At 47.7% G+C, this 13,674-nt stretch overlaps 1 protein-coding gene across 3 annotated transcripts in view; it reads left to right on the forward strand.

Moving 5' to 3' along the window:
- SLC9A3 (solute carrier family 9 member A3) overlaps nt 1-13,674 on the forward strand; it is a 108,226-nt gene that overhangs the window by 38,341 nt on the left and 56,211 nt on the right. For 2 of the 3 annotated variants that reach the window (XM_035134705.2, XM_035134706.2), the window contains exon 1: nt 7,644-7,934. The exons of the other annotated variant lie outside the window; for it this stretch is intronic. In XM_035134705.2, the coding sequence (XP_034990596.2) occupies nt 7,745-7,934 (190 nt within the window). In that variant the 5' untranslated portion in view covers nt 7,644-7,744. Of the gene's footprint in view, nt 1-7,643; nt 7,935-13,674 lie in introns of those variants that run through there. 3 annotated transcript variants of the gene reach the window in all.

The following is a 13,674-nucleotide window of genomic DNA, read 5'->3' on the forward strand; positions in this document are numbered from 1 at the left end:
ACCATGTGGAACAGCTTTGCCTCAGAAATAAGTCATGGAATTATGTGCATGATGAAAACCTACGTGCACAGGCGTTGAGTTGGTGCATATACAGTAGTTGGCTGCTGTGGTTACTGTATTGCTATGAATTTTATATTATCACACATTATGTGTTATTCATTGTTCTGCTTATATATTGCTTTCTTTATATGTTTTTCTCCACACCACTTTGAAAATGTTAAATGTAAAGCGGTATATAAAATCTATTCGTTAAATTAAGGTAAGATGAGTAGCCAGGGAGGAAGGAATCTATGAGGAGGGTAATTAAGGCTAGGACTGGAGCCCTGTGCACACTTGCATGGAAGTAAGACCCCTTGAAATCAGTGGGGCCTCTTTCTGAGCAAAACTGTCATTACCATTGGGGTTTTTAATGCTGCAACACACATTATAGTTAGAGTCCGTGTACACAGTCAGCAGAACCGTGATAAAGTGCAGCCATATGACTTTAGGCTACAGGTGTTTGCCCATATGAATTCTTCCTGCATAAAAATACCTGTCATGTAAAAACAAACCCAAACTAGCATGGCAGGAGAAACGGTTCTACCATCTTCCTCACATGCCATTTATATTGTTACAAAAGTTGGGTGCCACCCCCCACTCTCTGCCAGGTGATAGCAAGGTTCCAGGGAGTTCCAGATGCTCACCCAGATTTTATGCTCCTTTGGAGAACTGAAGACACGGCAGAGACCGTCGTAGCTTTAAGAAATATGAATTATTCACATATTTACACCTTTAGTCTGCAAGGAGGGAGTCCAGATCTTACAGCATGGTCATTTCAGGGGACTTGTTCCCCATACCTTGCTCTAAAGTACCGTAGCTCTTTTCCTGATACCTCAAACACACCTCAAACACCATGGCAACCTCTGCATGCCCAGGCCCCATTCCTCTTAGATGGGCCATCCACCCCTTCTGTCATGTTAATGCCACTATCCCAGGTGAGGATCTGGCTTGGAAAGAAGCTTAGCCTGTATTTTCCCCGCTGTCCTGCAATCTTCCCTTCAATACTCAATTAAGATTCAGTCTCAGTTTATTGGCCTTCATCCCCACCGCTAAGTCCAGGCACCATTCTAGAACATGCATGGTCCTCCATCATGGCAACCAAGGCTGATTCAGTCCCATACCTAAGCCCCAACCCAGATATAAATGGGCTGAGATAATATGCTTTGTCCAAGAGTACTTGTGTTTGTTGTACCACAACACTCTCAATCACCTTTCCTAAAAAGCGGGTATTAGCGGCCAGGCGGTAGTTGCACAAACCAACGGGTCCAAAGTGGACTTTTTCAGGGGTGGCCAGATCACCATCTCGGTAAGATAGAATTTGTGCATGTTAGGCGATAGTGCTGGATCGTGCCTGTGCAATCACTCATTATAGGAAAGAGTTCCCCAAATAAAGCTGAGTTATGTGGCCTGCAAAAATTATGAAAAAATATTTTTTTTGAGTACTTTATTCTGCACTTTAGAATTATTTTGCATCATTTATCCTAGTGTTGTTACAAGGAGAGAGGAGAGGAGATCTGCAGGCCACTGAAGTCCAGCTCTGAATATGTACTGGAAATCTTCTGGGGCTCTTTTTTTTTTTAAAAAAAAATATTTTTTATTATAGATTTCTTGAATTACAAAGGTGTGTGCAGTGTCACTCATATTTTAACATGTATCATTTTTGCAAATCAGTTTCATTTGTTAAGACATTAAGAAGAAAGAGGGAAAACGAGGTAGATAGGGGATGGGAGGGTGGATGGGGGTGAGAATAGGTGACGATGTTTCTGTTTTGCTTAATATATGTAGCGCTTGATGTCAGCTTTGTTTGTATTGGTACTCCTTTATTCGCTTCTGGGACTCTTATGAAATCTCAGCAGTTGTTGTTTAAATATTTTCAAAGATATGTACACAGCCAGAGTGGGTAGAAACTCTCATTTTTAACAGAACGAAACAGCAGGTTCTCAATAAACTGAACTTCTGTGGTCTCTGGTACATTCTTCACCTTACAGCTTTGTACCATACACCATTGGTTTTCAACCAGTGTGCCGTGGCACCCTGGGGTGTCTTGAATGATGGTCAGGGGACAGGGGTGCCACAGGCCGCAACGGCCTCTGTCCCTCTTTCTTTCTCTTTCTTTCTCTTTCTTTCTTTCTCTTTCTTTCTCTTTCTTTCTTTCTCTTTCTCTCTCTCTCTCTCTCTCTCTCTCTCTCTCTCTCTCTCTCTCTCTCTCTCTCTCTCTCTCTCTCTCTCTCTCCCTCCTCTGATGCCCTGAACTCGAAAAAGTTGAATCCCTCTGCCATATACTATGTAGCATTTAAAAATGGGGATGTAGCCCTCCCTTGGCAACTGTGCTCTTGGACATTATTCTTTGCATCACACCCAGCAGCCTTGTAAGCAGTTTTTTCAAAGCTCTAAAAATGGGAGAAAGGAGCAGATCTGGGGCCCATAGAGACCCGTCCAAAGATAACCCCTGTGTTAAGTGTCTATTACATATTTATAATCTCCCGGGATATATGATGAATTTCTTGACTTTGTTAAGTCCAGGGGGAAGTAAAATTGAGGGGCTCCCCATCTGTGTGGGAGAAGCTTGATTACAACACTGGCACTTTCTCCCTTCCATCTTTCCAGTCCACTGGTATCCAAACTTTCTTCCCCACCAACTACTTGGAATTTGCTGAGGGTCTTGGCAGACCTCTTTCTGCCTGTTGCAGCAACTGTTCCTCGATAGAATTCAATTTGTAATGCAGTAAAATGCACAAAAAGAAACAAAAGAAGCGCTAAAAAAGGCAACTCAAATTCAATATGAATATTTAATATGATGGATATGCCAGTCCCACCCCCACCCCCATCTTCAACCGCAAATCGACAGATATGCAACGGACCACCTGAACAAAGCTCACAGACCACCATTGGGGAACCTCTGCTCCAGTTACTTTGGAGTCTTAGGATTGTTACTTCTGGCATGCCAAACCACCAGGACGACAACGATTCAGCATAATCCCATTTGGAACTGTTGGCTTTGCTTCCCACCCCCTTCCTTCCTTCCTGGTTAAAAAAGTAACCTGCAACTCTAACAAGTCACTGACTTTATAACCTGGCCCAGGGAAGTAGTGCCTGGACTAAAATATGTCATAGAATCATACAGTTGGAAGAGACCACAAGGCCATCCAGTCCAACCCCCTGCCAAGCAGGAAACACCACCAAAGCATTCCTGGCAGATGGCTGTCAAGCCTCTGCTTAAAGACCTCCAAAGAAGGAGACTCCACCACACTCCTTGGCAGCAAATTCCACTGCCGAACAGCTCTTACTGTCAGGAAGTTCTTCCTAATGTTTAGGTGGAATCTTCTTTCTTGTAGTTTGAATCCATTGCTCCGTGTCCACTTCTCTGGAGCAGCAGAAAACAACCTTTCTCCCTCCTCTATATGACATCCTTTTAAATAATAATAATAATAATAAATTTATTATTTATACCCTGCCCATCTGGCTGGGTTTCCCCAGCCACTCTGGGCAGCTTCCAACAGAAAAATAAAACAATTGATTAAACATTAAAAGCCTCCCTAAACAGGGCTGCCTTCAGATGTCTTCTAAAAATCTGGTAGCTGTTTTTCTCTTTCACATCTGATGAGAGGGCATTCCACAGGGCGGGCGGCACTACCAAGAAGGCCCTCTGCTTGGTTCCCTGCAACTTGGCTCTTGCAGCGAGGGAACTGTCACAAGGCCCTCAGTACTGGACCTCAGTGTCCGGGCAGAACGATGGGGGTGGAGACGCTCCTTCAGGTATACTGGAGTGAGGCCATTTAGGGCTTTAAAGGTCAGCACCAACACTTTGAATTGTGCTCAGAAACGTACTGGGAGCCAATGCAGGTCTTTCAAGACCGGTGTTATGTGGTCTCGGCTCCCAGTCACCAGTCTAGCTGCCGCATTCTGGATTAGTTGTAGTTTCCTTCAAAGATAGCCCCATGTAGAGTGCATTGCAGTAGTCCAAGCGGGAGATAACTAGAGCATGCACTACTCTGGCAAGACAGTCTGCAGGCAGGTAGGGTCTCAGCCTGCATACCATATGGAGCTGATAGACAGCTGCCCTGGACACAGAATTGACCTGCACCTCCATGGACAGCTGTGAGTCCAAAATGACTCCCAGGCTGCGCACCTGGTCCTTCAGGGGCACAGTTACCCCATTCAGGACCAGGGAGTCCTCTACACGTCCTGCCCTCCTCCTGTCCCCCACAAACAGTACTTCTGTCTTGTCAGGATTCAACCTCAATCTGTTAGCCGCCATCCAACCTCCAACCGCCTCCAGACACTCACACAGGACCGTCACCACCAGGTAGAGTAGAGCTGGGTATCGTCCGCATACTGATGAACACCCAGCCCAAACCCATTTGAACATGGCTATCATACCCCCTTAACCTTCTCTTCTCCAGGTTAAACATACCCATACCCAGCTCCCTAATGTGTTCCCAGCTTCCCCTGCAATGCCATAGAACAGGGGTCAGCAAACTTTTTCAGCAGGGGGCCAGTCCACTGTCCCTCAGACCTTGTGGGGGGCCAGACTATGATTTTTTTGGGGGGGGGGAAGGACAAATTCCTATGCCCCACAAATAACCCAGAGATGAATTTTAAATAAAAGCACACATTCTACTCATGTAAAAACATGCTGATTCCTGGACCGTCCGTGGGCCGGATTTAGAAGGTGATTGGGCCAGATCCAGCCCCCGGGCCTTAGGTTACCTACCCTGCCATAGAAGATGCAGAAGGGCAACATGTGTCATTGGAGAACTGCATACCAGCAGCCTCTCCATTATGGATATGTCAGATGTGCACAGTGTATCCACTAAATGCTTCTGATGCAACATGCTTCTGAATCCCAGTTGCTGGAAACTGCAGGGGGGGGGGCGTGTTGAAAGTTCCTCTTGCGTTTGGGTCCTGCTTGTGGCTTCCCATTGGGGCATCTGGTTGGCCACTGCGAGAACAAGATGCTGGACTCGGTGGGTACTTAGCCTGAGCCAGCCGGCTCCTCTTATGTATTTTCCCCACCACTTAGGCTGGGTTGAAACATCATTACCTTGGAAGCGTGAGAGACACAGTAGCAATGCTCCACTTCACCAACCATGCTGTGGCTCCTCACTGTGCCACAGTGACCCACTTTCCTGAGGTTTAGTCCTGCTGTGGGGAGAGGTGACCTTCTCTGGCCAGCTCCCATAGCACCAAGATAACTTGCAGGATTTTTAAAACATTGAAAAGAGAGGAGTAAAACCTGAGATGTAATACTAGTTCCTGAATGATATGAAGATAACTCCTTGGTTGCCCTAGTTACAGGTAGGTAGCCGTGTTGGTCTGAGTCGAAGCAAAATAGAAAAAAATTCCTTCAGTAGCACCTTAAAGACCAACTAAGTTTTTATTTTGGGTATGAGCTTTCGTGTGCATGCACACTTCTTCAGATACCTTGGTTGCCCATTACCTATCAGTGCCCTGAGATGGCAGGAGCAAAGGTATGCTTCACTTCTGCCAGGAAATGTGACATGCCTTGAGGCAGAAGTCCGCAACCTGCTACCACCCAGCTGCTTGGGACCACAATACCCACCAGCCAATGTCCTGCCTGGAGAAAGGCTGCCTTCAGGCAGAAGCGCAGAAGCTACAAGGGTTGCCGTGAGAGCATTAAATAAAGATATTTGCAAGTCTGAGAGACCCAAACTTCCCTGGCCTGTGGAAATTCTTCACTTTTCTCTGACACGTGCCAAAGAAAGCACTATTTTGTTTTGTTACATGTGGTGGGCTCATTGCAGGTAGGGGCTCTTCCGTTCCTCCTCCAAGACATTACAGGCATTTGGGGAGGGCAGTTTGGTCATGTTGTGCGGATGCCTGATGATCGTCTTCCAAAGCAACTACTCTATCTGGAACTTAAAAATGGAAAGCGTAATGCTGGTGGTCAACAAAAGAGGTTTAAAGACTGTCTCAAGGCAAATATAAAAAAAATGTAGTATTGTAGAGAGTGATTTGCAAATTGTATTATTGAGCTAGATCGGATCCTATAGTTTGCATTGCTTGCATTGTATGAATTCTGACTGTATGGCTGTAGCCCTGTTACGGGACTCTTGTCATCAGGAGTCTCTCTATATAGAGATTAAAACTCTTTCTCTGAAACTCAACCCGGTGTCGTTTTGACTATCTTTGTCCTTGCCTGGGTGCAACTTAAAAGGACCCTTATCAGCCCAATAAGGCTGCAGTATGAACACCGACAACTGGGAAACACTGGCCTGCAAGCGCTCCAGTTGGAGAACAGCCTTTACCAAAGGTGTCATGGGCTTTGAAGAAACTCGATCTTAGAACGCAAGGGAGAAACGTGCTAAGAGGAAGGCACGCTTGGCAAATCCACACCATGATCAACTCCCACCTGGAAACCAATGTCCCCACTGTGGAAGGACGTGTGGATCCAGAATTGGACTCCACAGTCACTTACGGACCCATTGTTAAAACCGTGTTTATGGAAGACAATCTTACTCGGCTACGAGTGATCGCCAAAGAAGGAGGAGAAACTGCGCTGGAGGGAGCGGCGCGCTGGTTTCCGCCAGCGCTGCTCGCCTCTCTGCGTCTTCTTCGCGGCCGATCCAGAGCCTGGTGCCGTCCCCTTCTTCCCAAGGAGCCGGTGCCTTCCCCCAGCGCCCAGAGAGCCGCGGCGGCGGCGGATGAGGAGCAAGCTGAGTCCACCGCCCGAAGGGCAGGGCTGGCGGGGCTGGGGTCCCGATCCCTCGGTCTCCCCTCTTCCTGTTTTCACAGCAGGCAATGCGAGCTGGACACCCTGGAAAAGCTGCACGCCGAGCCCATTTGCGCGATTCGCCCACCCACCTTTCCGGCCAGGCCACTTGGCGTGGGAGTTCAAACATCTCCCCGGAGAGATAAGGGAGCGAGCGTGGAAGAGGATCGAGGAGGAACAAACCTCGCGACGGGAAGGGAGAGACTTCTCGGTTTAGCAAAGGGGGCTGTAAAACTGGCCCTGAAGCTTGTGATAACTTAAAATTCTTATAACAAGCTCTATGGGGATTGATTTACAAAACGATACATGGAATAATATAAGAGAGAGACACTGCATATACCTTTGTAAATCAAGAAATCTTTAATAAAAAATACTTCCCCCCCCCCAAAAAAAGCTCTAAGGGGGCCGTCTCCAGCTCCACCATGTAGTCATACTTAGCATTTGACTAACACTGGGAGTAAGCGATTCTTGCAACAAGCTTCAAAATGATCGCGCACCTAGTTCAGACTTCTGGCGTGGGGACGACGGTGGTTCGGTTCCCTTGCAGGGGTAACGGGAGCCAAGCTCCCCGGCTTCCTCCCCAGAGGAAGGAAGGGGCGAACAGCGATCCTCCGGACGCAGCGCCCCCGACGCACTTTCCTCGGCGCCCGGAGTGGTGCTGCCGCCTCGCCAAGCGGATGGCTCCGGGGCCCCACGGGGCCAAGCCAAGCGACCAGGCGCCCTTGGGCCGGGGAAGAGCCCTCCGCGGCGGGGCACCGCTTCGGGCAAGAGGGCTCCGCCGAGGAAGCTCCTCCCCTCGGGGGCGGGGGGCACAGCATAAAGGCGGCGGCGGCGGCGGCGTGGCCGATCCCTGCCGGCCGTGCGCGCTCGGGCAGACGCTGTGCGCTCGCTGCTCCTGACCGGCGCGCCAGGCTCGCCTTCCCAACATCGCCGCCAGCCGCTTGGAAGGTCTCTGCCCCGACGGGTTCGGACATGATGAGGCCGCTGCAGCCTTGGGGGCTCCTGTTGGGATTGCTCCTGCTGCCCGCCGCCGCGGGGATGGAAGAGGCGCCGCCGGAGCACAAAAGCGAGGGCTTCCAGATCGTCACCTTCAAGTGGCACCACGTGCAGGCACCCTACATCATCGTCCTGTGGATTTTCGTCGCCAGCGTGGCCAAGATTTGTGAGTCTGCGAGCCTCTTCTATTCCTTCCCCCCCGTCCCCCCTCCCTCCACTCCTTTTGTACTCCGCCTTGGCAAATGGGTGCCTCAGACCCGAGGGTTGACTGTTCTCCAACTGCATTGGTGCTCCCTAACTTTCTGAATAGTTTTTTTTCCCGCTGAAGAATCTGGAACATATAATTCTGACATTGCCCTGGTATTGCTCCGTAGGGCGTCCTGCTTTTCTCTTCAGTGCCGACAGCTCGCTCCTGGGAAGAGCGGCTAGGCAAATCGGTGCTGCTAGATCAGGCATCCCCAAACTGGCCCTCCAGATGTTTTGGCCTACAACTCCCATGATCCCTAGCTAAGAGGACCAGTGGTTGGGGAAGATGGGAACTGTAGTCCAAAACATCTGGAGGGCCGAAGTTTGGGGATGCCTGTGCTAGATGTTTCAGGCCTGCCTGCCATGTTCCATATACTGTATGTAGCTGTTTCACAATGAATGGAAAGTGCTCTTTCTGCCCCATGAAGCATCTTTGGCTGACTCCATTAGGCACTAAAGGGCATTGCTCTGCTGTAAAAGGTGGGGAAGAAAGAGTGCAATGTGGCAGTTTGAGAGAAGGAGGGCAGACCATGCAACTGTAGTGGGCTTTGTAAAAGGAGCTCAGGCAGTAGGAGAGAGGAGGAGGAGGAGGAGGAAGAGAGCAAGCTTTTTGCCTATAGAAGGTCCCATGTTCAGCCCCACCCGGTCGCTCCCGCCCAGCACCAGCTGAAAGGATCCAATGCAGCGGGACTGAAAACGACCCTGCCTGAAAATACCAGCAAGACCAGGCAACGTTGGGCTAGATGGACCAGTGATGTGACCTGCCTGCTGCATGCAAGCGGGTGTTGGTGATGGCTCAGGACATGGCCCTGGTGCCAAAGGCAGGGGGGGGGGGGAATGCACCCCTGGTGGGGCTTATGAATGAAATTGCTGATAATTTGCTGTCCCTTACCTGTACTCCAAAATAACTGCCAGAAAGGCCACCTCACTCTGCTGATGTCAAGCTAGCCTTTTGCCCTGCAAATAATAATTATTAAATTTGTATGCAGCCCTTCATCCTCAGATCTCAGGGATGTTCGCAAGATAAAAATACAGTATAGAAGCATCAAATACATGATAATAACAAGAACAAAAACAAATCAATAACCCCCTCCCCAAAACACATTTAAAAAGGGGACCCAGGTGGCGCTGTGGTTAAACCACTGAGCCTAGGGCTTGCTGATCAGAAGGCTGGCGGTTCGAATCCCTGTGACAGGGTGAGCTCCCATTGCTTGGTCCCAGCTCCTGCCAACCTAGCAGTTCGAAAGCACATCAAAATGCAAGTAGATAAATAGGAACCGCTATAGCGGGACGGTAAACAGCGTTTCCATGTGCTGCTCTGGTTCTCCAGAAGTGGCTTTGTCATGCTGGCCACATGACCTGGAAGCTCCCTTGGCCAATAATGCGAGATGAGCGGGCAACCCCAGAGTCTGTCACGACTGGACCTAATGGTCAGGGGTCCCTTTACGTTTACCTTTAAGATGACGCAAATAATTGTGTCAATGGGGGTTATATTGGAAAACTTCTCTGTGTCTCATGCCGCTGGGCACATTGCTCAGGTTTCTTTTTAAGCCTAGCAGTTAGGATTTCCCTATGAGTAGTATTATTAACATCTGAGCAGTTTGTAATGATGTTCCCTGGATTCTAAAATTCATCATTTAATTGTGATGCTTTGCTGCAATGGTGTTAGGGTTTCATAAGTACCGGCTGCAGACTAGCTGCTTTGCATGGGCTTCTTCTTCCCACCTGGCTAGGACCACCAGCTCCCTCTGCATTTTCCATATGAATATGGAAGACCAATTTGCATTTTATTTTACTTTTTCAATCAAGGGACAAAAAAGGTAGCCAGGTTTCAATGGCACGAATCTCTGGTGCGGGTGTGTTTAATGACCAAGGATTCCTGCAATAAGCACAAGTAGGGGCTGATTCAGTGTGCGTATTTTGCCATCTTAAAGTCTCATACTTTTTGTGCTTGATTTTAAAGTGTGAATTGGCTCTGGGGTTTGGGAAGTTGGTGAAATATAACATGGGCAGACGGCTGCATTTCTTGACCTCTATTACAATCACTTAGAGTATCATGCTGAGACCTGGGAGACCAGGGTTTCAATCCCCCACTTGGCCATGAAGCTCACTGGGTGAGCCTAACCCAGCACCTTTGAGCTCCTTGGAGAAAAAAGTGGGATACATATAGCTCAGTTGGTAGAGCGCGAGACTCTTAAACTCAAGGTCATGCCCCAGGTTGGGCAAAAAGATTCCTGCATTGTAGTAGGTTGGACTAGATGACCCTTGTGGTTCCTTCCAACTTTACAATTCTATGAAATACAACAAGGAAAATAAATAAATAAATGTATGTATAACATAATAACAACACCTAGTGTTTCCCACACGTCTTGTCTTAAGTGCAGTAACCCTGTAAGATAGGTCAGCATTGCTCTTCCTTAGATGGGGGTGGGGAAAGGCTGAGCCTATAGTCACCAAGAAAATTAATGGTAGAGCTGAGATTTGAGCCAGGTATTCCTATCTCTAAATTCATATTCCAAACCAAACCACTACACCAGTTCATTGTATTGGTAGCCAAAGAGACAACAGGGTTTATATATGTTTTAGTAAGGATGGGCAAAAAAAAAATGAGGCAAACTATTACTCTCAGCACGTGAGTATGGAGTTTGGTGTGCATTTGTGTGTGGGAAAGAGAGAAGGTAGAGGGGAAGATCTTTTACTTGTGCATGCTGACGTACAGCTATATCCCCTTGCATATTTTATTGAGCAAGGAATACACCTTTAAAGAGCCCTGGAGGTGTAATACATTTGTTTTCAGCAGGTAACGTGTTGCTGACAAATTCTGTACCAAGTTTTCGCTCTGGTGCACTGCTGGTTATCCTGTGAAATACAGAAAATTGCAGCTGGGATCTTAGGCTTCCTGAGGGAGTGCCTCACTTTCTTGAACTTACTTTTACCTCCCTTTAACTTTCTGCCAATTGGCTTTGCCGCAGCTTACCTCTGAGTGTTCGGAAATGCAACACTGCCCTTCACTCTTGATGCATTTGTTGTGAGAAACACCAGAACAACTTCAGTGTAGCTGTGGCAGACACAACATAGGAAGCAGCTCCAAGGGATGGGACCTGTGTGAAATTAGACATCATGCAGGAGTTTTAGGGCTGGCTCCTGCCATGTCCTTCCCACCCCCTTGTATATTAGGCACTGGGGACTGATTCTTTGCAGAGCAGGGGAAGTGAGGAAGGGAGGTTTAACCCCCCCTCCCAATGATATCACTCTTTTCTGATCTCCTACCCAAACTTCTGTTTGCTCTGCAGGGAGAAAATCCAGGCAACATTCATTTTAATACTCTTGGTCTTCTCTTTTGGATATTGCCTGACGCTGTCAGGTTGATCTTCCGAATCTGCATTGAATTGCACTTTAAGCAAAATTGGTCAGAATGCTGGAATGAGTAGCCAAATGTGCTTGTCCGGGTTAGGCAGGGGTCAGCAAACTTTTTCAGCAGGGGGCCGGTCCACTGTCCCTCAGACCTTGTGGGGGGCCGGACTATATTTTGAAAAAATATATGAATGAATTCCTATGCCCCACAAATAACCCAGAGATGCATTTTAAATAAAAGGACACATTCTACTCATGTAAAAACATGCAGATTCCCAGACCGTCCGCGGCCCGGATTTAGAAGGTGATTGGGCCACATCCGGCCCCCGGGCCTTAGTTTGAGAACCCCTGGGGTTAGGGATTGAAATGGTGTAGTTTCAGGTCTGGTTTTTGCATTATAGGATATGGAAAGAAATACGTAGCCTCTTCTTCGTGATTCTATAGTTTGTAAACCTTTCCAACACTGCTATTAGTTAGAAATACAGTTTCTGTGCCCTGAGTAGCTGCTGAGCTGTAAGTCGCTTGATGAAATAATTTGGCTATGGTAATGATGATGTAGTAATAGTAGCAGCAACAGCAGCTCCTCTTCCTCCTATTTTATTTTATTTTATTTTTTGCTAGGTGGTCAGTTTTATCAGCCCTTTAACAGAAATGCCCATCTAGGAGTTGGGAGCAGCAGCATCTGTTATGCCTGACTCTCAACAGTGCCAGCAGAAGAATATTTCCAAGCTTTGGACATTTCTGCCCGTTGTGTTCTATATGCCTGCAAACCTAAACCACTTACTTGGGAGCAAGTCCCATGGAACTCAGTAGGACTTGCTTCCAAATAAAAATGCGTAGAATAGCTCTGTGAATCTGGGACTTAAAAGTGTGCAACTTTAGCTGGACAGCACACACAGGATCCAAGTACAGGCTGCATGCAGTTATGTGTAATTTTTTCTATACCTTTTAGAAGAAAGGCAGCTGTAGGAGAACGGGAGTGATGGGTTGTTGGGTGGGAGGAGATTCTTCTGGCCTGCCCAAAATTCAAAGAACCATAGAATTGTAGAATTGGAAGGGACCTTGAGGGTCATCTGGTCCAGTGGAGGAATCTCAACTAAAGCATCCATGGCAAATGGCCATCCAACCTCTGCATTAAAATCTCCAATTTAATTATTTGATTTCTATACCACTTAGTAAATTAAAAGTATCTCTTAAGTGTACAAAAAATTGAAACAATAGATAACTTAAAATACGGTATTATAAAAATACACAGTTACATATAGAAATGTGACATTAAAACAAAGTTACTAACATACATGAACCAATATCAATTTCATTTTCTTTCTGACACACCCTCTCAGGCTTATTGCTATGAGAAGGGTGTCTGGAAACAAAACAGCAGACATCCCTGTAGTCTGTCATTCTTGGCTTACTTTTTATTGCCGGGTCCAAGGTGGGTGGTACTTCCACAGGCCAGGGGCAGATTTAGGGCAGCTGAGGAAGGTGGCTTCTCAAAGCCCAAGTAAGCATGAGGGCTCTGACAGGGTCCCAGAGTCCTTCTGCCTTCCCAAAGCTGGGCAAGTGCTTACCAGGCTTTGGGAAGGAGGTAGGAGGGTTCTAGGACCCTGCCAGAGCCTCGTGCCGCCTCCTCAAAGCAGGGAGGTCATCAGATGGCCTTGCACAGGGTTCACGCTGCTCAGGCTGCCCACAGCTGTGACCCATTCAGCTCCAGGTGTAGCCGGCTTGTTGAGTTTCCCAGGAGGTCCAAAGGATGAGGAAAGGGTCTCCCTTCGCACTCAGCTTCTTCTTCATCCTCTGTCCTCTCCTCCTCCTCTAGCTGTTTTCTCGTCCATAGCAGGGCTTGCTTTTATGGACAGGCTCAAGGTGAAAAATGCTTCCCCAGGCTGCCCACAGCTGAGTCCCACTCAGCTGCACTCCAGGGAAGGAGAGTCCGCTACCTTCTGAGGCAGGCATGTCAAACCTGCGGCCCTCCAGATGTTTTGGCCTACAACTCCCATGATCCCTAGCTAGCAGGACCAGTGGTTGGGGAAGATGGGAATTGTAGTCCAAAACATCTGGAGGGCCGCAGGTTTGACATGCCTGTTCTGAGGGATTCCATTCCACTGTCAAACAGCTCTTACTGTCAGAAAGTTCTTCCTGGTGTTTAGTCAGAATCTCCTTTTTTAAACTTGAAATTGCTCACCAATTGCTGCTTTCCAGTCCACTAGAGAAAAGCTTTTGAGTGGGAAAAGGGCTGGTTTGCAAAGATACATGCATATATATTTTGGCCCTAAATCTTTATTTACTTACAGAGGTAAAGAAGA

The sequence above is a fragment of the Zootoca vivipara genome, chromosome 13, assembly GCF_963506605.1.
Source record: "Zootoca vivipara chromosome 13, rZooViv1.1, whole genome shotgun sequence".
Classification (NCBI taxonomy): Eukaryota; Metazoa; Chordata; class Lepidosauria; order Squamata; family Lacertidae; genus Zootoca; species Zootoca vivipara.